This window comes from Xiphophorus couchianus, chromosome 16 (assembly GCF_001444195.1).
Source record: "Xiphophorus couchianus chromosome 16, X_couchianus-1.0, whole genome shotgun sequence".
Taxonomy (NCBI): Eukaryota; Metazoa; Chordata; class Actinopteri; order Cyprinodontiformes; family Poeciliidae; genus Xiphophorus; species Xiphophorus couchianus.
In genome coordinates, this window is record NC_040243.1 from 7697449 (window position 1) to 7720874 (window position 23426).

Below are 23426 nucleotides of genomic sequence, written 5' to 3' on the forward strand. Positions count from 1 at the left end.
ATTATCTATCCACTGTTTATTCCCAGTGATATCTAAAGGAAATTTAGATGAACCAATTAACTTATGTTTTTGAATTGTGGCAGGAGAACCATGCAAACAGACCCACTGTCAGAACTTTAATCCAGGATAAATAACAGACCTACCAACTGCATCACTGTCAAATAAATTGACCAACTTCTGTTTTTATTTATTCCTTTCTCAAATTATTATTTTTTTTACTGCAGGTGCTTTGGTGGCTAAATTTGTCCTGAAATATTAAGAGATAAGAGTGTGGCTTCACAGAAAATTGGCAACAAAAACTTACAATGTTGAATCAGAAGGAAGCAGAAAATTCAGAACATGAGCCTGCAGCTGTCATAATAAAAAATGTTTTTTTAATTCTCTCTCAGTTGTATTTGTCTAAGGGGAATAAAGGAAAACAAATGAAAATGCTTTTATATATTCACGCATGATCAGTGTTCAGGTATACCAGGGGTAAAAGTGCTTTTTTTTTTTAACTTCCAGGGCCTCAAAACTAACTTTAAATTTGTTTAAGTTGGAAAAAAACACAAAAAGGTTCATCTGTTGCACAAGAAGATCTGAGCAGCGAAGCTTTGCTGCTCCCTGGTGTTCTGTGTCAAGATTTGCTCGCATTAACGACCCCGGCAGCCTTTGCACTTCAGTTAAAGTTCCTTTAATTTCAAAACACAGCATTCAAGCTTCAACATGACCACAGCCTTTACAAGAACACATTACAAAATTATGTATAAAAAACAGGTCTATTACACAAAAGAAAAAAAAAAGACAAATCTATTCATATTTACATATTTTTAAAAAAAAGTAAAATAAAGAAATGCCTTAAAATGAATCACAGGCCTTCTAAAGATAGAAAAAAATAAAGATTTCAGAGTCGGAAATGTTTTGTAATCATCTTTACCTGTACATTACAAAAAGATCAATACTACTACTACAAAAAAGAAAACAAAAACCCAGACTGCATCAGTGAATTACCAAAGAAAAAAAAATATTTTGAAAAACTCAGGCTCATTTTTTGTTTTACAGCCACTCGGGAGCTGTTGGTTGAAAAAAAAAAAAAAAAACATCTAAAAAGTTACTGAGATACTAAAAGATTTGTGCTTAAGTTGTTGGCACAGTCTCAACATCACTTCTTACACAGATCACATTTTAAGAAGCAAGCAGAGGCAGCTGAAATACAAAACAACTCACTCCACATTTGAAGGTTCGTCATGCTGCAACATTATTTTCATAAAAAGAATTTCAATTTTTTATTAATTTTTTCACAGAAAGTTGAAGATTTCACAATCCTTTCACAGCACCCACTACTTTCTCTGAGTATTATATAAATGCTAAAACACATTTGAGGCACCGCATTGCAAATGCATTACATTTCCTCCAAAAAAAGCCTCTAGAGAAAAAGCCATTTTTATCAAGTCGAAACTCCTACTGGGATGATTACTGCATTTCTTTTGTGTGTGAACCATTTGAACCACAGAGAGCATTACTGGCAGTTAAAATACAGGGAACTCCTACTTAATCCTTAAACCCTTGAAGTGACCACACACTTGTCTTTTTCACAGTCATCTGCTGGAAAAATAAATTCCAACTTGTTGTTTCATTCAACCAAATAAAACACGTGTCAGGTCAGAGCTTAACAAGTGAGTAGCAACTGCTGTGAAAACGGGGCACATTGTAAAATATATATATATATATTTAAAAGTCAACCAATAAGAAGAAAGAAACAAGACTGTGGTCAAACATGCAATACCACAGGAAAACTGGTCCCAGACAACAGATTTAAGACAGAATGTCACTATAAGCCAAGTGTGTTAGTGTGTTTTGGATGTGCCACAAGTACAGTACGATTCAAGCTCCAAAAACAGTAGTCTTAACAAGCTAAAGTTAATCTAATCAATGGAACAAGTAGATCAAAGCAGAGTGTGAAAGATCATATCTACAGATTCCAGCGTAAACACAGAGTATGTTACAGTACTTAAACCGCCATGTTTGATATCATCATGAATTATAGCTAAAAATCGTTCAAGTCCATTGGATCAGCTCAGGAGTTCAGTTGCAGCACCCTTAATGATCCGGGTGCTGCCCGGATCCATTGTGCAAAGATGAACAATGGAGTGTATATCTGTACTTCTGACTCACAGTTTTGCAATCTGATTCATGTCCTCTGGTTCTGCTTCAGCCAAGCTGGAGAAAGCATGTTTGGTTCAAATAAACTGATACAGAGAAAACAAGCAGGAAGCAGAAGAAATGGGACTGATCAGTGGAGGAGAGGCTTCAGAGATGTGCAGCGCTGCAGACTGGTGGAGAGTGGAGAGACTTAATGAGCAGGAGGGTTGTTGGGATCGGGTCGACTGTTGGCCAAGTACTTTGCCCGCATACTGGAGGTGTACTGTAAAGAAGAACCAGAAGAAAATAGTTCATTGTTTTACTCTTTATACACGCATACATAGAAATAGGTAAAAAATAAAAATAAAAAATCTGTCTGGTCTCAAAAGAACTACAAAATCTAATGTAGGATTTTCTCATTCAACAGCAACACACTGTTTTTATAGACAGAAAGAGATTTTTGGAGCTCTTATGAATGAAAAAAATGCATGAATTTAACTAAATATTGAATATTAGATTACTGTAAAGAACTATAAAAAAATACAAAGGCAAAAGGAAAAACAACAAAACACTAAAAAGAGAAAATCCTGCACAGACTATCTTTCTATAGGGACATCACAATCACAGAAAAATTTACTGGAGACAAATAAAAGGAACAGTCAATATAACCCTGCTGTAGTTTGAATCGTGTTTCTTCCTGTTGTGTGTAGAAAAAACAGAGCCAGACATTTATATACAAGTGGAACGGATCCATGCATGTACGGATGCGAGGAAAACGAGCATGACAGGGGCTGCATTTCACTCCTGTGGAGGCGACCATCTTGGATGCATTTAGGTTTAGATGTATTTTATACCATGTAAAAAAAAAAAAAAAAAAAACCCAACATACACACACACACCAGAACTTCCTCTTTTCAATATCAACTTAACTGTGCAATGAAGACCATGAAGTTACTACAACTTCATGGTCTGCATGTTTTTATTACTTGCACTACAGGAAAGGGAATGGTAGGATCTTGCACACAATGTTATTGTGGTGGCACTCTAGCCAGGTCTCTATTTTAGTCTCAAGACCAGATATTCAAAGTTCTGGTTTTATCTAGATCTCTGACATGCTGGACTTGTAATTTTTTCCATGAGATCAAGAGAATAGCTGCAACGGTCTTTTGTGTAAAACTACTGGCTGTATTCAAATGCCTCGAATGAAAACTTTTATTTTGAAAATGTCCACATTATCACCTGGGCCCCATGTGGCAAGGATGAGAAGATGAGAGGGATGACGAAACAAAATGGAGAAACACTTCTCTGTGTTTCTGTGTGGATGTTTTTCTCTGTATTAGAGAAAGAGTCCTCCGCCTCCACTCACTCTGCCTGCAGCTAATGCCAAGTTCATTAATGGTAAAAAAAAGTCGGACAAAAAAAAAAAAAATGGTTTTTGCTCAATTAAATGTGACTTTATGCTTTCACCCATGCATTATTTAAACAAAATAAACATAATATTATAAAGTCAATCACATTGAGGACCAAAAGTGCAACAATTAGATGAAGAAAAAATTTTGTTAGACATGTGTATTGTGATAAAAACTGAAAATACACAGCAAGTTAATGAGTACTTATATTTTTATGTATTTAAATATTCCAACAATTTATATAGCTGATAAAAAAATAAAATGTGAAATTATTGTGTTTTAAAAAATGTAGTATTCAGCATTTCATACTTCTGGTTTACAACAGTTTTTCTCACCTATTTAAGTGACTCAACAGGGAAAACGGTGACTGATCTGAATAATAAAATATTAGAAAATATTCAATGAGCCACAATGAAGGCTGTAATCAATTCATGATGGGCCTTGGCACAACAAAAGTACAAAATAATAAAAACAAAAATACAAAACTTCTGCATGATTTTAATATAATTTAAAACTTAAGTGATGATTTCCACATTGAGTTATCTAATTCTAATTTACCAGAATACCAAAATAAACATAAATGCATTCTTTTTTTTATTGATTTCGTAAGCGGAAACGCTCATTTAGTTATTAAATTGGAGCATTTTTGGCCCTCGATAAAAGTACTCAAGAAAATACAAGTCATAAAAATGCTGGAAGGGATTTATAATTTCACCACTGTTTCATACGCTACAGTGACTCAGGGTAGAGTTGCAGCTTCGCATGTTCTTGTTGGTTTTGGAGGGGGAGGCAAACATGCAGCCCGGGGGGGGGGGGAGGGAGAGGGATACAAACATCAGATTAGACACCAGGTAGGACAGCAGAGAAGAGAGGGTGGGGTACATGAGGGGGGAGGTTTCCCTAAAATCCCACCGCAGGGACCTTAGAATGGGGTCAGCAAAGCCAGAACTCTGGGAGGTGACACAAAGGGAGGACAGGCCAGCAGGTGTGGGGAGGCGGGCGGCCATGTTCTGTACCTGTTAGTAAAGCAGATGAAGTTACCAAAACGATCTTGAACTCTCCGAGGGCTTTAACTGCCAGCAGTGACCGCTGTTACTGTCCGCGGGAGTCAAATACAACTGGATGGGTTCGCAGAAAAAGAACGACAAGAAGAGAGTACAGAGCAGATGCACAAAGCAGTGTCCAGGTCCAAGCAGACACACAGACACGAGGGAGAGCAGGGTTTCTAGAGGAGGGGTCAAGGCCGGGGCGTGTCGGGGCTAAATAACTCAGGTCAACTCTAAACTCTTTACCGGGAACGAACCGAAACAATCCTGAACACAGGAGGGAACCTCAGAGGTCTGTTTAATGAAGCTTACTCAGGAAAACAGCATGGCTCATATGTTTGATGGATGTGAATGATTCCTAAGGGCTGAGGGGCAAAATACACACCACACCTGCTTAAAGGTCACTACAGCTGCTGTTACTTATTAAGATATTGGAGGATAATGATGTGCAACAGTCTGCTGGTTAAAAAAAAAAAGAAAACAACTTACAGAGGGAGGAGGGGACTCGCGTCCGATCAGTGGCGTGTTTTCACAGCGAGAGTTCTGGAAGTTGGAGTTCTGAGCCCTGCAAAATAAGACACACACACATCAAATACACAACCTCATATATAAGGTAACCCTAAAAATCTAAACAACTCATTTAAAATGCAGGTCTTTGTGATGTGAAAAAGGAGACAATAATGCATCAGTTCAGAGTTTTTTCAATTATTGCTTCTGTCAGAAACCTTGCATCTCCAAAAATACATGTTTTCAGGAAATTAAGTGTAAATCCATATTATTTGATCAAAGTTGCTCTTTTAGATAGCTTAACTAGAAATGTAAAAATTAAACCTCCAACACACATGATCACTAGAGCTGAGTTTTCTAACAATTACGAAGTTTTGTCTGACAGTAACAATAAAACTTTAAAACTCAGATGAAAATGCAAACGTTTTAAAATGAAAAACGAAAGCTGCAATATTCCTCAAACACAAATATTAATACTTTGTGTTCTCAGCATCTCACATCTCAACTTGGTAATGTTTGCCCACTCATCCTCGGAACGTTTCTCCAAGTTTAATCATCATCTCAAACTATTCTGTGTTTTATTTAAGTGAACAATGAAGGAATGAAAACGCTTATCTTTCTAGTAGATTGCTGAAGGCTTTGAGCCAAATCAGAGCAATATTTAGAACCGCATTGATGAAATCCTCAGTTTCATCTAAAGATAAGTAACCCCAGAGGATGATGCTGTCACCATAATTTTTCCAGTGGGTATTGTCTTCTTTTGGTGGCGCTCAATTTTAGAATTGTGGCCCAAACATTACAACTACAGTAGGCTACATCAGACCATGACACATTAGCCTACTAATGTTTGAGAGGGACTAGCCAGGCCTGTCTTCTTCTGAAGAAAATATTTCTTGCAAACCTAATTTTTAGTTCACAAGAATAGAGGAGATTTTTACTAAACAAATACTTGGAAATCCCTGCAGCTCCTTCCATGCTGCTGTCGCTCTGACCAGTTTCAGTCTTGCTTTTTCATCAGTTTCAGAAAAACGTCCTGTTTTTGTTTCTTTTCTCCAGTTGTAGGTGGATGGCTTTGGTATTGAGATCAACAAAGTATTAGTTTAACATGATGCATATTTATGCCACAAGGTTACTTCTGCTGTTTTTTACCCTGGAGATTTTATTTTCTCTTTATGCAGAAAAAATAAAGGCTTGTTATTATTACAAAATGTCAGTAGTGTAAATTTTTGTATACGTGCACATATGGATTTTAAAGAGAAAAGGCATTAAACTTTGCTTCCACCAAGGTTTGGCACAAAGTTAGAAACTGAAGTATCCCCATCCTCCAGTTTCATTAGCATGAAGCCTCAGAGAGCTTTGGGTTTCACAACCATCACAGCTGGAGAGAAACAGCTGCATCTGCTAACTATGGGGGGAACTAAGCTTCTCTCTGGGGTCACATAAACTTCCTCTTGACAACAAGAGGAAATAATAAAAAAAAAAAGAAATCTCCCTTAATGTGCAGAGTTAAGAACATGGCATGCAAATACATCGTCCACCACTTCTGCTTTCAGTTACAGCCTCTTGTTGCATGGTTTTAGGTAGGTGGGACCTTACATGTACTCTGTGACCGGAGCGTTGCTGACGGTGTGGGCTGTGGCAGGAATGGACGTCTCGCTCCCATAGCTGCTGCCACAGCTGTACAGGCTGGGCATGTGGACCCGGTACAGGCTGTCATGGGTCTGCCGCCCGGCGGGGCTCAGAGACTCATCTACACTGTCCTCATCGCTCCTGCAGAAAGCAAATACAAACAAACAAAAAAAAAAAACACAATTTTAAACGACTTTGGATGTGCTGTGGTGGCGAAGGAGTTAAACACAACCCACATATGGAGGCCTTAGTCCTCGACGTGGCTGTCGCAGGTTCGATTCCCGGCCTGGCGACCTTTGCCGCATGTCTTCCCCCTTCTCACATTACCCACTTTCCTGTCAATTAACTATCAAATAAAGGCCACTAGAGCCAATAAAACCTTTACAAATAATAATAATAATTTTTTAAACGACCACCAGGGGGCGCCTCTGATCTACCTCGATGATGACAATGGAGCAAAAACTTGCCACACAGTCACGTTTTCCCTCCTGCGACTTTTAGCCTTTTTAGATTGAACCCCAACCCCCCAACAAACAAACAAACAAGATGCAGAATTATAAAAACCTCATGTGTAAAAGTATACCAATGCAGTTTATTCTGTTTCAACTAATATGGTCACAGCAAATATCTTTTGCCTCTGCCAAGATACACTATTAGAAAAAGAAAATTAGTGCACATCTCCCCATGGAGTTCATGCCCACCACCTGCTTGACTTCCATCATACCATATTTATGACATCACTGCATTTATTATACTTCCCTTATGGATTTCATCACACATGCATGTTGGGAGTTGATTCCAAACAGCATAATTATGGCTCAAAACCCTAAAGAAATGTTGGTCTTGCTTGTAAATCCCAGTCATAACCTGCCCCTGTGCTGCAACTCCAGATGTGCTGAAATAATTAACTTCCATGCTTCATTATGACTCGACTGCTGAACAAGCTTAGTGGGGAACACTGGAAACAACAGATTGGTAAAAGCGTAAGCTTTTTGCTTTGCGACAGGAAGCACCAGCTGAGATAAAACTGATGAACAAACCCCCTCCTTTGATAAGGAGTAATCAGTTAATTATGTGGGGAAGCTGGAACTATTTTCCAAGTAGCAACTCTGCAGTCATTCTCCTGCTGCTAATGGGAGAAAGAAATCTGAATGATGTTACATTTTTGCTGAAGATCAAGTGAAGGGTTGTGATAGATTTTGGTCAACATGGCCCAATTAGGTGAGGAAAGCAGCTGGAGTCTTCTGGGCTGGATGGATTTTTGTCTTCAGATCGTTCTGGTACAAGGCTTAAAGAAAAAAACCCCTAAAAAGCCAGATTTTTTTTAAACCATAAATGATTAATCAGTTTTCCTTTTGAATTATTAATCACTCCATACACAACTCTGAGTATAAGTTTGGCATAAAAGCTTTTGGACGGCCACGTTTGTGGAGCTTTCCATGAAGGCAGTGGATATCTCACCGCTTGCCACGCCAGGTGTGAGGCACGCTGCAGACGATGGAGCTGAACATGAGCGCAGTCACGAAGGAGAAGAGCAAGAGGTAGATGACGCCTTCCAGTCCGTCGTAGCACAGTCCCGTCATGCCCTGAACATAGTCCTGCAAGACAAATTCAGCCTACAGTCAAATCCCTACAGCAAGTGTCAAGCTCGAGCCCTGTATGCCAAATCCGACCCGCCATAACTTTTTATGTAGTCCTCCAAACTCTAAAGCACAAGTGTTCACACTTTTTGTCACGTCAACCCCAAAATGGTCACCTCAAAAATCCTCGTGGGCCAAAAAAGTATATTTTTTAAAAACTAAAATCACCAAAATGTAGTTTTAATTTTTATACTTACTCAACAATAAACTAAGCATGGGTTTTTTAATTGATTTCTACAGAAGTTCAGATGTTTTTTTTATTGTTAAATGAAAAGCATCCAGTTTGCTCATTATTTTGGGGTTGACTGAAGAAAACCAAAAAATTTAAAAAATAAACAAAAATCAGTCCACGGGCCTCAAACTGCCCCCGGGCCACATCTTGAACACCCTTGCTCTAGAGAGAGATGTAAATAGACTTTAAGATATGGTTTAAGATAACACTGTTTGCCTAAATATTATTTTATTAATCAAATCAAAGCAGTTTTTATCTGTATTCTGCCAGACTACATCAATGTGAAAAAAGTTAAATGTTATTTAACTTTAAGAATTACTCATGAAATGCAGACAGCTATTTATTCATATTTTGACAGTTTAATGGTGGTTTCATTGATAGATTTTGCTATGACCTATCCTTTGAGTGTAATCATGATTTTGAAATGGCCTGAAATGAAAACGTGATATATACATGGACATACCAAGAAAGTTATATAAAAATGGTTTTAACTTCAAATGATTTTGGATGTGCATCCTGGGACTTATGAATTGGTACAGGACACCAAAATGTAACTAGAGCGAAAACTCAGGCATCAAAGATGGGTTCCTTTATAGAAGTTAGCTGCTGTAAAAACTGCCTGAACGAATCAGTTTCCTGCTCAGAGCAGCGCCACAACGAGACGGTGTCTCGGCTTGTCGTCTCTGCTCACCATGTGCAGGCTGCGACAGTCCACCAGCGCCGTGAGCTGATGAAGGCTGATTTCAGTGGTGTTCAGAACCCCCTGAATCTCTTCCAAACTTCCCTGGGAAGAAATGGAGGAAAAAACAGCATAATTAAACAGCTGAAACACCAAGAAAGTCAGAAATATTCAGAGCTAACACGATAAGCAAAGAACCTTGAGCAACATTTTTCTGTTCTTGCTTGCTAAACAACTCAAACATTCAGGAATGGAAGCAGAAAAGCTGCAGATCTAAAATGGAAGAGAGTCATTTCTCTATTATTCATTCAAAGCGCATTTATCTGGGAACAGCCTTTCATAAATATACAGCAGTAAGAGCTGAAAAGCAGATTTTAATTCATGATAATTTTAATAGACTGCCTCCATTTTTCCTCTAGTCAACATTTTATCTCCATCTTTAGCTGGAAACACATCAGCTTGCCTGACGAAATAATTTGAACAACCTCAGCACATTTCTCTGTGCGTGTCGGTGAAGAGGGAAACATGCCCCGCTGTGTTCCCAACGTCAGCTCTCATTCATGCCGCCATCAACAGACTAAACACCAGCGATAGACAATACCAGCGCTGTGTGGACAAGGCCCAGTGAAAGCCTAATGCAGCTAAATGGACATAAAGCAGGTCCCAGGTGTGCCATCAGCTGATGGTTATGATGGACAGGTCCAGCTCCCCCGTCTGCAGCTCAGTCTGATTCCCTTCACTAAGATACAGTTTCAGCTCCTCATATCTTACCCTGGTCTGTTTGTATTCTCTGGTGGCAGAGTGCAGCAGCTCAGACACGTCGTCCTGCATCTCCACTAATGCTTTATGGCTCCCTGAAAGCCTCTAAAAAAGAAAATAATTGACATAGTGAGTGACGACCGTGTGCAAATAAAAGTTTTACAATTCTCAGAAATATCACTAGGAACCTTCAGCGGCCATTTCTATTTTGCCACTATAAGGCATTTCATAGTTAAAAGCACAAAGCCATCTATACTCTGATATATGAACACTCCGATAACAATGGATGCCCTTGACATCAGAAGCACTCAAAGGTTTTGACTTATTGATGTGAGTCGAACATATAAGATGCAGATAATCTATTTTGAGAAACAAATCTGACATCAACAGGAATATTCCGCAGAAACATGGCAAAGCTTTGAGTTGAAGGTTTTTCTCCAAAGCTAAAATATGCAAGAACATTTCTCCAGGCTGAAGCTAAACATTTTCATTTAAACTTTTAGATCAGAGCTCAGTGCAGGAGGCAGCGGATCCAATGGAGACGCCATTAGGAGGCGTAGATAGAGAAAGACCACCCTCTAGAGAATCTTGGAGTGAAACTTCTCAGTTTCACTCTAAGACTGAAAGGCATGACGGACTTCAAAGGGAACAGGTCACAAGCAAGAAAGTGAACATTTTAAAATGGCAAAAACAAAATAAGTGTTATGTACTCAAATAGCTCACTGGAGATCATAATAAGGAAGCAGAAATACTGCTTTCTGTTTTTGAAAAAGCTTTATCTTTGTTCCTTTTATAAACGGAACGTCACAAAATGGAGGAAGTTGTGTGTTTGGATCGATGCAACACCCAACACCTAGTAGAGATCAATAAAAGTTTTCATTTAATCAAGTTTGCTATTTGGAGATGCTGCATTTGTTTTTCTTTTGGATAATAAAATAAAAACTATTATTCAAGAAAATAACCAATTAATTACGCTGTTCTAGAAATGTCTTTGTACAGACTGTGCTGGTGTACAAACAAATGTTTAATGAGTACAGTTTGCACAGACTCAATCCTATTAGCATGGACGCATGCTGTGGTGCATCAGATGAACTCCCTGAAAAAAGAACGCACTGAACTGCTGCAGAGGGATGAAAAAAACCTTGCTAAACAAAGCAGGTTTTGTTGTCATCCCTTAGATTTCAGCTGTAAACACATTAAGCTAATATTTCAGAGTAAACAAATTCACAGTTGTAAAATGCAAGTGCAACAAACCTGCTGGAAGGGGTTGGTTTGCTCCTGACTGCAGCTAAGGTAGTACTGGAGGATCTCTGAGAGGAACAGAGACAAGAACATGTTAGAGAAGCATACATTTATTCTGATTAGACTGAGACGACATGATTAGCATTTTAACAATTTCTGCATTATCGTTCAGTCCAATACCTGTCAACTGGTTGTCATTAATCTACTAAAACCCAGAAGCCAGTTGAAGGCATTTATCTTGGTAAATATCTGAGAAAACTGACCAGTCACTACTGCTACAAGTTTAACAGAAGGTCACAAAACACAGTGGAAACTCCTGAATCTACTTCAACCCACTTCAGATAGATTTCATGCAAAGGCAGAGTCGCAGCATTGATGGAGTTTAATCTGCTTGTGCTGCAACAAAGAGGTTTTTTATAAATAAAGAAATGCCATGTGAGAGGAGAGGGGGAGGTAAATGCAAAACGAATGAACAGAAAGCAGAAAAATCTCAATTCAGAGAGTATTTTCGCCTTTAATATGTTCTGAGAAAGTGTTACCCACACTAGGTTCTGTTTTCTGTCTTTAAAGGTTTGTTGAAGCACAGAAAAAGCCCAGTCCGCTATCTTGCGACTTGTCACAGCTTGCAACAAGTCAGGACCAATATAACTATGTATGAGACAATCCTGAACTCTCAAACCTTAGAAAAGATACATAAATGTTAAATGGACTATTTAAAATCCCTGTAGCTAATACAGACCCAGTGAGAAGTGCAGGTATAATTCCTCCTACAGCACACAGCTTTGTAAAAACACCAAAACCCGTTACATCATCAGTGCTGTTATAAGACCAAACTTGGATTCTGCTCCGAGTACAAAGTGAACCAAAGAGGATTAGAATTATTAGAGGCTAAGACTTGCGATCACCACGCACTTCCGTCGATGAGGAATCCTTCACGTCTGACTCAGAAGTACTGCGACACAGAGCCGAGCTGTGAACACCGCCGCCACCAAACTGACACATAATGTTGGTGACATTCAAACTCTCTGCTGAGTCAGGAAATTTATTTTCACCCTCAACACAACTGAACGCCCGTGGAACGTTTCCGACACAGGAAGGAAAAACACACGCACAGGTCTCCGTTAGCCCAGCTGACGGGCGAGAACATTATGAAGAGCAGATTCTCTGATTTCAGTGAATGCTGCTTTGGACACCTATACCTCTGGTAACTTATTAATAGTGCTGTTAATGATAAAATAAGCAGTTAAGCAGCATATTAACAATGGTCCACATAATAATCCAGTGCAAATTCTCACCGACTTCTAAAACTATGCCACTTGAGAACTTCTGAGTAGAATATATTTTCAGAAAGACATTTCTTTAACCTAAAATGCAAAATGTGTATATTTTTGTACAGTTTTGATTTAATTACTGCTCCTAGTGTTCCTTCAGCAACTAGCCTTTCTTTTTAGTCTATACATGCCATGTAACAATTAATCTATTACTAAAACAGTTACCAATTATTTCAATTATTGATTTATCATGATTAATCACTAAAAGATGATGGGCAAATGGATGGAAAGATGGATGAAGTGACAAATGGACAAACTAATAGTGAAACAGACAGACGGGAACAATCTTTAGACAATGGTATAGACTCTGTCTCATTGTCTTAAATTTGTTTCTGTCTTCAGAAAACTTTATTGCCTTTTTTGTGATCGGTTTGCTAATCTCTGCTGTCTTGAAATATGCAGTCATTAAAAAAACATCTGGCGCTGAAGTACCAAATGAGCTGGCTGAGCAACACTGATAGATTCACTGGACTAGCTGTTCAGTTGATTTGTATTTTATTTTTAACTTCATAAAATTTTAAATCAGAATAACTAAGCAAAGAATCAGCTAAACTACCTTCATCCCAATTGTTGAAGCAAACAAATCACGAAATGCAGATAGCTTTAGGTGTATAGAGTAAGGATCTGGGTTCTTTAACCCAGATTATAAAGCTGCAAGACAAGAGAATGTGATGTAAAATAATATTTCTTGGAACACATGTTTAACTATATGTAGCAGCAGAAAGTGCTAAATCAAATAGCGTAGTAAAACACTGGTACTATTGAAGGGAAGAAAAAAAATATTCTGAGTTAAACACTTGTATGGCTAAGTGTTTTGTTGTGCATTGCAAAATTATAATGTAGATTTAGTCAAAAAAAGTGTACTCTAAAAAACTTGGGTCAAAAAAAAAGAAATAATAGTGAATGCAGAAAAAGTTGCATGAAGCTCAAACATAATTTAATCTCAGGCTTTAGGCAGAAAACATGTAAGAGCATAATTATAATACAGATTATTGAATAAATAGTAAATCTGTTCTTATTGCTCACTTTGCCTCAACAGCACAGTAATTACAACCGACGTTTTAATTTCTGTTTGCTTTCATTCAGCTGCTATCATATCTCAGAAGAAAGCAGGAAAGAGCTCATTTAGCTGAGCTGATGTTCAGAAGGAACATTAAACAGTTTTATTTTAAAAACACCATTTTCATCTCCTGTCTTTGATCTCCTGCTTTCCGGCTCACATCTCCCTCATGCACAAACACAAGAAAACCCAAGGCTCTTTTATTGCTGTCCTGTGACATGCCTCCTGTCATGGAACGAATTGGAGACATTGCTACTGTGAGATGTGTTAGAGAGGCTTTTGTGCCATTTCAAATGGCAACCCATTCCCCCTTGACCTTTCTGCAGATGTGGCAGCAATTTTGGGGGGCTTTTTGTGGATGAAAAAAAAAACCACGTCATCTTGTCTAATTACCACAGAACAATCAGAGGATTGAGAGGAAGAGATGAGATTCACCCATAATAAGACTCCCATTTAGTAGACGATGGATTGTATTGCTAATTTTAAGACATGACTGCATGTTGTGCGTGTCTGAATCAAAATATAATGGAAGGCATCATACCTTTATCAATGACCCCATATTGGTCCACTACTGTGGTAACATATGTATCAGGAGCAAAGCAGAAGTCACTCGAGCTCTAAAAACAAGAAAATTCAGATCTGAAATTAGTCAATGATCAACCTGAATAACACTAAAAGAAATTAATGTACATTAAAGTTGCGGTAAGAAAAAGCTGGATCAATCTCAGCTGAAAAGAACTTATTCATGCTAATTCAGGCACAAGAGCCAAAGATTATAAAGTGAATGCATAATTTCTTAATTTGCATAAATGAGATTAACTTGCATCAACATTAAAACAAGACGTCCATTAAAGCTAGGTAAATGAAAAAAGAAAACCGGATTTATAATGCTCTATTGTGCATTTTAGTACATTATATTCTCGCAACAAACAGCTTCCCCTGGAACAGTACCGCTGCAGTTCTAATAACAGCTGCTAGGCTTCAATTACAGGCCTTAATCATTGTTATTAGTCTTCAGGATTTCTGGAAAAAGCTAAGTGACCCAAAAATGGACACGTGTTTATTAAAGCAACACCTATAACAATATGTTTATTAAAAATGGCATTTGAGAAACATGTATTCATTCTGAGATTTAGAGTATTATATCCAGGTTTATTATAGGTTTAAAGAATTTAACAATCTATCATTTGAGTGTTTCACTTCACTTTCATCAAGATTCTAGCAGAAAAACCATAATGAACAATTACATGTGTTAAACAGAGCAGTTCCACCAGGTAAACAAGATCATTCCCTGCAGACACTCACCGCAGAAACAGCCAGTTCCAGCCCCAGGGAGACCCAGCTGATAATAAGAGCTACGACACCGAACAACCACACCCTGCGGGAAGTAAGAGGATGTCAGGAGAACACTTCAGCAGCATTAGACCATGAACTATTGCATCAAGAGGTACACTTCCAAAAAGAGAGGCTTAACACAATAAGACTGATTAAATTACATGGTCAAACTGAACAGTTTCTGTGGTAATCTAAAATAAGGCTCCAATTTAACAAACATAAATCTAAAATGTTGTTTGACCTCAACATCTGTGAAGTAAATACTAACACAATTCCATTCTATTTTTAAAGAAAATAATTGTAATTATTGCTTAGGTGTTTTTTTTTTTTTTTAGGTGTCTGCAAAACTTGGGGCTACTATTTAAAAAAAAAAAAAAGAAGACTGGTTCACAAAGTTCACTGTTAACTGAACATTTTTGTGCAAGATTTAAGAAATAGGAAGTTGAAATTTCGACATAACATAAAGAATGAACACATAAGATTCTTCGTTAGTATTCATTTATCCAGAATTTAACATTAATTTATCTGAACTACTGCCATGCTAAGTTAGTTTTTGACAATATGAAGAACATGCTCAACACACAAAAAAAACAACAAAACAAAAAAACGCTTACAAAAAGGAGCCATAAAACTCCTGCTGCAGCAGAGGTTTTATTGCTTCTTATAAACCTGTTTTTTTGTCAAAACAGATCAACGATGTGGGGAAACATTGACCAAATTATGACACTTACACTATAAGTATTCCCTTTGAGTTGCGAATGAGACCAAACAGAACAAGAAGGCAGATGAGAACGTCGAAGAGTAGCAACGTGATGTATCCCAACCACCTGTGGAGAGAGTCATTTTTTATGGATTTTATTTTATCCTTCTACAACTGAGAGAACACATTTGTTGCATCAAACTATTCCGGCATACTAGGCAATTGTCAATAAAAGTGATTGGTGCGTTTCAGATCTAATTATGCCAGTCTATAAAAATATGCATGAAATGAAGTCCTTGTGGTACTAATTAAGACAGGAGTAAGATTTGAAGAATGTATCTCACTGTACAAAAAAAATTAATAATAACAACCTAAAACCTAGTAACATAGTGTTTCAGTGCAAACTGTTTAATTGGCATTCAATCTTTATAGTGATGGGTAACAATCAGTTCCGGCTAAATTTAGGATTAATAAGAGAGCAACATTCAGAAAGGGAGACTAATCTCAACAGAGGGTGTTGCCAACAATTCAAGCAAAAATAAAGCAACGTTTGAGTCTCTTTAGAGGCACAGACAGTTACTAACCCTATAATATATTAACAATTAGCCACTATCCATAATACAAAAGAAACAATGAAAGCATACATTCTGTTTTGTGTTGAAGACATCTTACCTTCGGTGATACTGCGACTTCAAAACCACTAAACAGTCCTATTCACCTCTAAAACTGATGCACATTGAAGTGCACCATGAGTAAAAACAGAACCCTAATGTAGTAATGAGAAAAGATTTAATTCCCTTTATTATAAGACAATTTTAATAAAACATACAAATTGTTGGTGAACAAAGAGCAAACTGCTGGCAGCTAAATATCAGGGACTACATTTTCCCTTGAATGTGCAGCTGAGTGCCTACAATTACATAACCAGTAGAAATAGTGTTATTTCTATTAACACTTTTTGCTGCACTTGCATACTTTTGGTATCATGTAAATGGCGTCTGGCCAGATTTCCATTAGAGTATTTTTTATTAGAAAACCTTTAAGCTCGCTGCAAGCTTAATGTTGACTAATGATGTGCTGAAGTCATTTCTTATGATTTGTGCTCCACATAAATTCCTTCTTTAGATTTCCAATAAACATCTAAACATAAACATTAAGAGACATTAAGAGAGTCCAGCCACCCAAGACCATTTCACCAAAGCTTTCAATATGAAAGGCAGATCGAGTTTCCACAGGGTTGTGCATTAACATTTCAGTGTCTGCACGTAATGCTTAATAATAAAAAGATAACGTCTGCTGTTCTGTGGAGTGCACTATTACTGTCTTACCTATACCAGTCATACAGTTCGATGCTGGTGGACAAATCTTCCAGAGAAATTAGGTTGTTGTCCCAGAAAGGAATCTCGACCATCTGCCTGACCAGCTCATCCAGTTGGCCCTGCAGCTTTTGGATGATAGAGAGGTAGTCTGCATGCTGAGCATACTGGCCCTCAAGCTGTTGCAGATCCTTGTCCACTGTCTGGTTCAACGACGACGTACTATCATATACCTAGCGTAAAACACACGGACATATGAGGACATGATTGTGTTCAGAGGGAAAAAATACTGGATTTCACAGCAAAGTTAAAATGAAACCACAGATGCTCACAGCAGAAGAGTGTTGAATTATTTAGACATGTCCATATGACTGTCCTTGTGGTCTTACCAGCTTTTGGACTCCAGTGATTGTGCGGTTAGCATGGCGGAGGGAATACGTCAGTCGATTCACTCCATCGCAAGTCTCGCCATTCCCATAGAAACCAACAGCTATGCCAGCACTGAGGGGAGACAAAAAAGGAGGAGGGGAGACTGTCTAGTGAGGAGGAGGGATTGGCAAAAAAGAGACACAGAGAAGAGACAGAGAAGAAACCAAGTGTGGGGGACAGCCAGGCAGGGTGAGAGGCGTGTGAACTCTGTTTTAACCCTGTCAGTTCGGACCCCCGTCAACGGGCTCCTTTCAGCCTCAGCAGAAAGACCCTATAGAGAACCATGGAAACACAGAGGAATGGACCAGCAATGGCCCAAAACCCCATGCTAAGGCTGACAAAGGCTGCACTGAGGCAGTAGATGAGCTCTCATCGGCTGTGACAGGCCTCAAACGGCTCAGGCAGCTACATGGGCAGCAATTTCTGAAGGTACAGGAACAGAAAAAGATGTACTTACTTTACACAATTGTGGCTTAATTTCGAGTTAGATTATTATCTGTTCATTTGAAACTGATTAATATTACTTGAACTTGTTTACAATTTGCTTGCTTATAGTGACAAACTTCAATGTATTTTTTTTGTGATTTTATGAATGCAGTTTTCTGGCCGATAACCAATCTTTAAAAAGACAAACCTGCTAACTCTGTCTTTGGCCGATAGTGATTTTTCTTTTTATAACTAACACTGTCACCCAGGTCTCCAATAACAGAGAGAGAAAAAGTTGCTAGATTTGTTGCTAGTCTGTAACAATAAAAAAAGCCTCTTGGTGAGTTTGAAAAATCGCTAAATATAGAACGAAAAGTCACCAAATTGGCAAGAGTGGGTGACTGTTAACTGCCCACTTATAGACGTGACTTGGTGGGCGGATCCATCAGTCATCTCTCTTTCACGGCGGAGAAAAAGAGGACAGTGGCTGACTTTCAGACATTTGTGGAGTTAAACAAGACTGGTGGATAAGATTGGTTTCACATGCAAGTATCGGCCAATCTGTAATCAACCAACATTTTTTAAAATCTGTGCACTCCAATTGATATTATTATTATGACGATATGGCAAACAGTATATGAGTTAGTCTCAACAAATACATTAAGGACAAGCAAATTCCTACAATCTTGCACTAACATGGATAAACTGACAGGCCAGAGGGGAGCTGGGGGTTTTTCCTTCTTCCTGTATGGCTGCTAATCTCTTCCTGTCAGTATGGTGAGTAAAAATAACATTAAAAACAAATTATATTTCCTGATGTCATAAGTACCTACAAATCGTTTCTACATTTGAAAAGGAGTTAGGAAAACATTTAAACAGATTTTTGTAGGTAAAAAGACAACAGACTAAATGTAAAGAAGCAAAAGAAATGTAAGCCAAACAAAGCACTGAAACTAAACTGGTAGCGTCAACCTTTTTTTCCCCCCCTTCCTATCTAGAACATTAGTGTGTGGGTACAAGCGCACAGAGACGCAGCGATTGCGATGCAGTTCTTGTACTCATTGGGTCCCTGAGCTCTTTGTGCTAGTCTGAATCAACTGCGGTGGCTCTCTGGAAGCCCATCAACAGGAGGAAGAAAACAGGAAACCGACGACGTGTTCAAGGACAGAAAACATGAGCAGATGTGAAATTCTCACACCTCTTTACTCATTTACATAAAAACACCACTAAAGTAAAGAAAATGAGTGCAGAGGCAAACATATAAAGCAGGTATACTTGTGAAAATTATATCCATATCCTTGCAACCAAACAATACCATTCAGCTAAAGTTCGAGTGAAGAAAACACTGCCTGGTTGAAACATTTACGTCTTAATTAGAGTGGAATCTGGCAAGATGGATTCTTTCATGATTAAGAGCTTGAGAATCTTAAAAACCGACAGCGTGTTGAACACTTGCGTGTTGATCATGAGGCTATAACACACAAGCATGTGGTGACATCAAAGTGCAATGTAACACAGTGAATTGTGAGCGTGGGTGAAATGAAAAGCTAATTATGCTTGGCAACTTGAATTCGTGGACTGAACTGTCGCCAGCGCGGTCATGTGTTTGCACTTACCTGCACACGAGTGTTGCGATGATGACGCACCAGGCCGTGCAGCAGCAGTCGGCGTTGGGCTGTTCAGAGGTTTTGCTGCGCCGGCAGCAAAGCCAAATGGAGTAGAAGAGGAGAAACAGGAGGTCCAGAACCAAACAGGCAAGCGCCAACCCCCCCAGCAACAAGATGGACTAAAGGAAAGAGGAGCAGAGTTTTGAGAGCTTGTCTTTATGCCAATAACAAAGATGATAACTTCAGAATACGTGATGAGAATGTCTCCTATGTGTAATTATAATAATTTACATTTCTTAGTTTTAAACTAGTCCATAGTATGTTTGCAGGGTCCAGTTCTGCTTCAGACAGGAGAATTTATTGTTGCTATGACTGTGAGCTAGTCAGGTCCTGCTGCAGACAGCCATGCCTAAACCAGAACACATCAACGTTTCATAGCTGATTTCAGGTTCTTTTCATGGAATATGTAATTTAGTTCAAGCCCAGTTGGTGCTCAGTTCTGGTGTCCAAAGAACATTATAGTCCTGGTCTATGTTATCTCTGGAAAACTTTATTCTGGCCTTCTTCTTAGAGAACAAATGTTTCCCTCTGCACACCTGCAAAGAAAGTTCAACTTGTGGATTGTCTCTCCAATCTTAGAGGTAAACACATTCATATCAGTCTGCTGAGGGTTCTGCTATTACATTTTAGGGTCTTGGAGACTTCTTTAAAAAAATGTGCAGTATTCTTTCAGTATTATAGCAAAATGAACTTGCTTGGTCTGGCAGAACTAGGCCTTTATAGTAGGCCTGTAATGAACTTCCTCCACTACAGTCGAATTGGCTGATTTCAAGTTCTCATGAAACTTCTTTAAAACCTTACCAGACTCAAAGCTTCTATAGCATTCCTTCCTAAGTCCACAGACTGCTCTTTTGATCTCACCACAGTGTTCACTTTTACTTCAAAAGGCTGAGCAACGATGTTCAACTCATATGGACCTGGTGTGACATCATCTGATTTTAGCTATTCAAAGTGGGAAAAATGTGAGGATAGCCCAACTATTCCTCAAGTATATCTTCTTTTTTAATACACAAACATTACAGAAGGTCTTCAGTATACATTTGGTTAAATTACTTAAATTGATAATGATATTAAATAGCCACATGTCTAAATATATCAGAAAAAATCCTCAGGCTCTCATAGGCTGGCCTATTTTTTCCTGAAACCAAACAAACACATTTACAGCTATAACAATAATAGCAGCCATGTATGTACTAGCCTTGTCGTGATAACAAATTTGCTGGATTATAAGTTGTCCCAGAAATTATTGTGATAAATGATATTGTTGATTTGAGACCATATTAAAATCATAAAATGGTAATAATATAGTAATGCAACTTCGTATATTAAAAATCAATAAACTTTCAATTTGTAAGGAACACAACAGTGGAGCTAGAAGATATTTCAAATAGCCCCCAAAAATAAACAAAACAAGCAAAAACAAAACAATGAAAATAAAAATTACTGACAACAGAAATCATAAATGAAATGATTATGAAGTTTGTGTAAACAAAATTGGTCTTTAAAAAAATATCAGAATATATGTTATGATTAATAAATTCTAAATTATAATATGTAATGATTTATTGAGGGAAAAAAACTGCTAGAGGGAAAATATATAAAAAGAACAGAATTGCAAGATACAAAACATAAAAAAGATCTTCTTGAATAATAACTCTGGTACTCATGAGACTGTAATGACAGTATTTCCATGCTTAAAGTGGAGTGATGTACAGTGATAGTTAGACCTCTCAGCCAACAGCAACACTTCATACAGTATGTAGGTCAGGCAGAAGGTTTCTGTGTTTGCTGCAGACTCCTGAGGATACACATCTGTGGCAGATTTCCAAAACCTTGCGTTCTCCTGCTTGCTCCATTTTTATCCCTTCAATGACTCGTTGTGACGAACACATAATTTTAACGACTGCTGATTTCAATACGAGAACTTATTCTGTTCTTAAAAGCCAAGCAGATCTAACCTTTAAAGAGCAATGACTCTGCTCCTTTTATCTACTGTGACATACGATTGTGACAGACTGGCTGATCAGATGCAGCCGGATGACTTCTTGGCTCTTGCATGCTGCTCTGCGGAGCTCAGTGAGGAGCAGAAGACGACTAAGCAAACACACAGTAATTTGGGCACATCTCTGACACACTGCAATACAGCAGCAAGTCAAGGTTGCATCATTAAGAAGTGTTTGCATCGTAAGCAACAATGACAGCTCGGCCATCTGGACGAGTTGAAACTTTTCTTAAGCCTGCGGGGGAGAGCTGCGTTAACAGTAATTAGCAGGATGTCATCACATAAGGTTAACAATAACGGTTTATGCGAAGAGCCTGGGGCAGAGTGACGTTTGCCATAATAAAACTGTGATTGGAGAGAAATCACATATTTTACCAGCTAAACCACATGTGCATTTAAATACTCCACAAAAATCAGCCATGCTGTTCATGCCACATAGCAAAGTTATCCATCATCTATCCAGTAACCTGCCACAGTACAGGGCTTGTATAACACAAAGAAGTGGATCATCTTGACCATTTTCACTAAATCATGAGGGAAATAAACAGAGCTGGCAGCAAACACCAGACGCCCACATGAAGCGAAGCAGAACCAAACAAGAAAACAAACTGTTTCACGCCTTTAGATTAACTTTCATTTCCAGCCTGCATACCTGTACAAGATCGAGCACATCTCCATAAAACCACCAACGTGTGTCTGGGAACTATCTTCCTGTTTCTCTGGAATCATGAGTCACTTCTCCATTTTATGAATCATTTCATCCTATTAAAGAGGAAACTCTGAATCTTGTGACATCGTCTCCCAGAAAACCCACAAATACTGTCTGCAGTCTAGATGTGACGTAAAAGATCTTTCTGTAATCATTCTGACAATGTTTTTAATTGTTGTTTTGCTCAAAAATATTTTACTAAAGCTTCTTTATTGCCTTTTTAAAAGCAAAAAGAAAAAGAAAACTGGATAAAGTTTCCCATTTAAAAAGTGTTAAAGTATTTTCTCATTGGGGCAAAAATCTGCTGAGCTGGATACATCACCAATCCAGAACATTAAAAAAAAAAACATGGTAATTAACACCATAATGAGTCAAACAGAAATGTCAGAACTTGCTGAGAATAATTTAAATTCCAAGGAATTTGAGCAACACCAAACTTCTGCTTACAGATTTTCAAAACTAAGCATAATTTCTTCTGAACTTGTGAACAAATCCAGCTCTCCTCTCCCCTCCCATCCCCCAGACTTAGCTGATTACCAAGCTGTGTAGACTCCACTTTGACCTTTCCCATTGGTTAAAAACGCCTTAATCTGACCGGTTGTCCCTCTTCTTTGTTTGTTGTATTTACAGAGCGACTCCATATTTTTAAATATTCATGTGTGTTGTAAAAGATGTGACTAAAACATACTATCACGCAAGTGGTTTCTTAGGTACTTTCAGGATGGTTTTGAATACACACCAAACAGAGCCAGCTGGCTTGTGTCTGGAAAAGGTCAAGGCCTGGATAGAACAGGTTCAAACAGATGGTAACATGGATCACAGGGTGAACAGAACAAACAGGTGTAAACCTGTCACAATCAGCCATTAATCTTTAATTCTGGGTTGCAAACATGATCCGTGAACTGTACACCAAAGAAGCCCTAATCCTACTGTTCCCAATTAAATGAGGCGAGTGTGTGAAGAGGGATTTTACCTGCTGATATGTCCAGTCTTCTGGCTGGAAATCACTGCTTGTTTGCTGAAACTTTAAGTTGAAGTGGGGAAGTCTGTGCAGCAGGTTCACCCACCAAGGTGGCGAGTAGCTGACCACAGCTGCCATGGCGATGAAGAGTCAGAGATTAAGTCAAAAGCAAAAAAAAAAAAAAAAAAAAAAAGGATGCCTTCAGGTGTAAACAAGAAAAATAATC

At 38.3% G+C, this 23426-nt stretch overlaps 1 protein-coding gene across 2 annotated transcripts; it reads right to left on the reverse strand.

The window, feature by feature from the left end:
* Nucleotides 1–657: 657 nt before the first annotated feature.
* Nucleotides 658–23372, reverse strand: ttyh3a (tweety family member 3a). 2 transcript variants are annotated; one of them, XM_028042093.1, is made up of 15 exons: nucleotides 23213–23372; nucleotides 19478–19647; nucleotides 17396–17507; nucleotides 17019–17239; nucleotides 15722–15817; nucleotides 14961–15033; nucleotides 14197–14272; nucleotides 11277–11332; nucleotides 10035–10127; nucleotides 9276–9368; nucleotides 8174–8310; nucleotides 6680–6853; nucleotides 5066–5141; nucleotides 4547–4648; nucleotides 658–2404 (listed from the first exon to the last, which is right to left on the reverse strand). In XM_028042093.1, exons 1-14 carry the CDS (start codon nucleotides 23336–23338, stop codon nucleotides 4568–4570), a joined length of 1584 nt encoding a protein of 527 aa, XP_027897894.1. In that variant the 5' UTR covers nucleotides 23339–23372; the 3' UTR covers nucleotides 658–2404; nucleotides 4547–4567. The 2 variants fall into 2 exon arrangements, with proteins under 2 accessions (XP_027897894.1, XP_027897895.1); XM_028042094.1 differs by lacking the exon at nucleotides 4547–4648.
* Nucleotides 23373–23426: the final 54 nt, after the last annotated feature.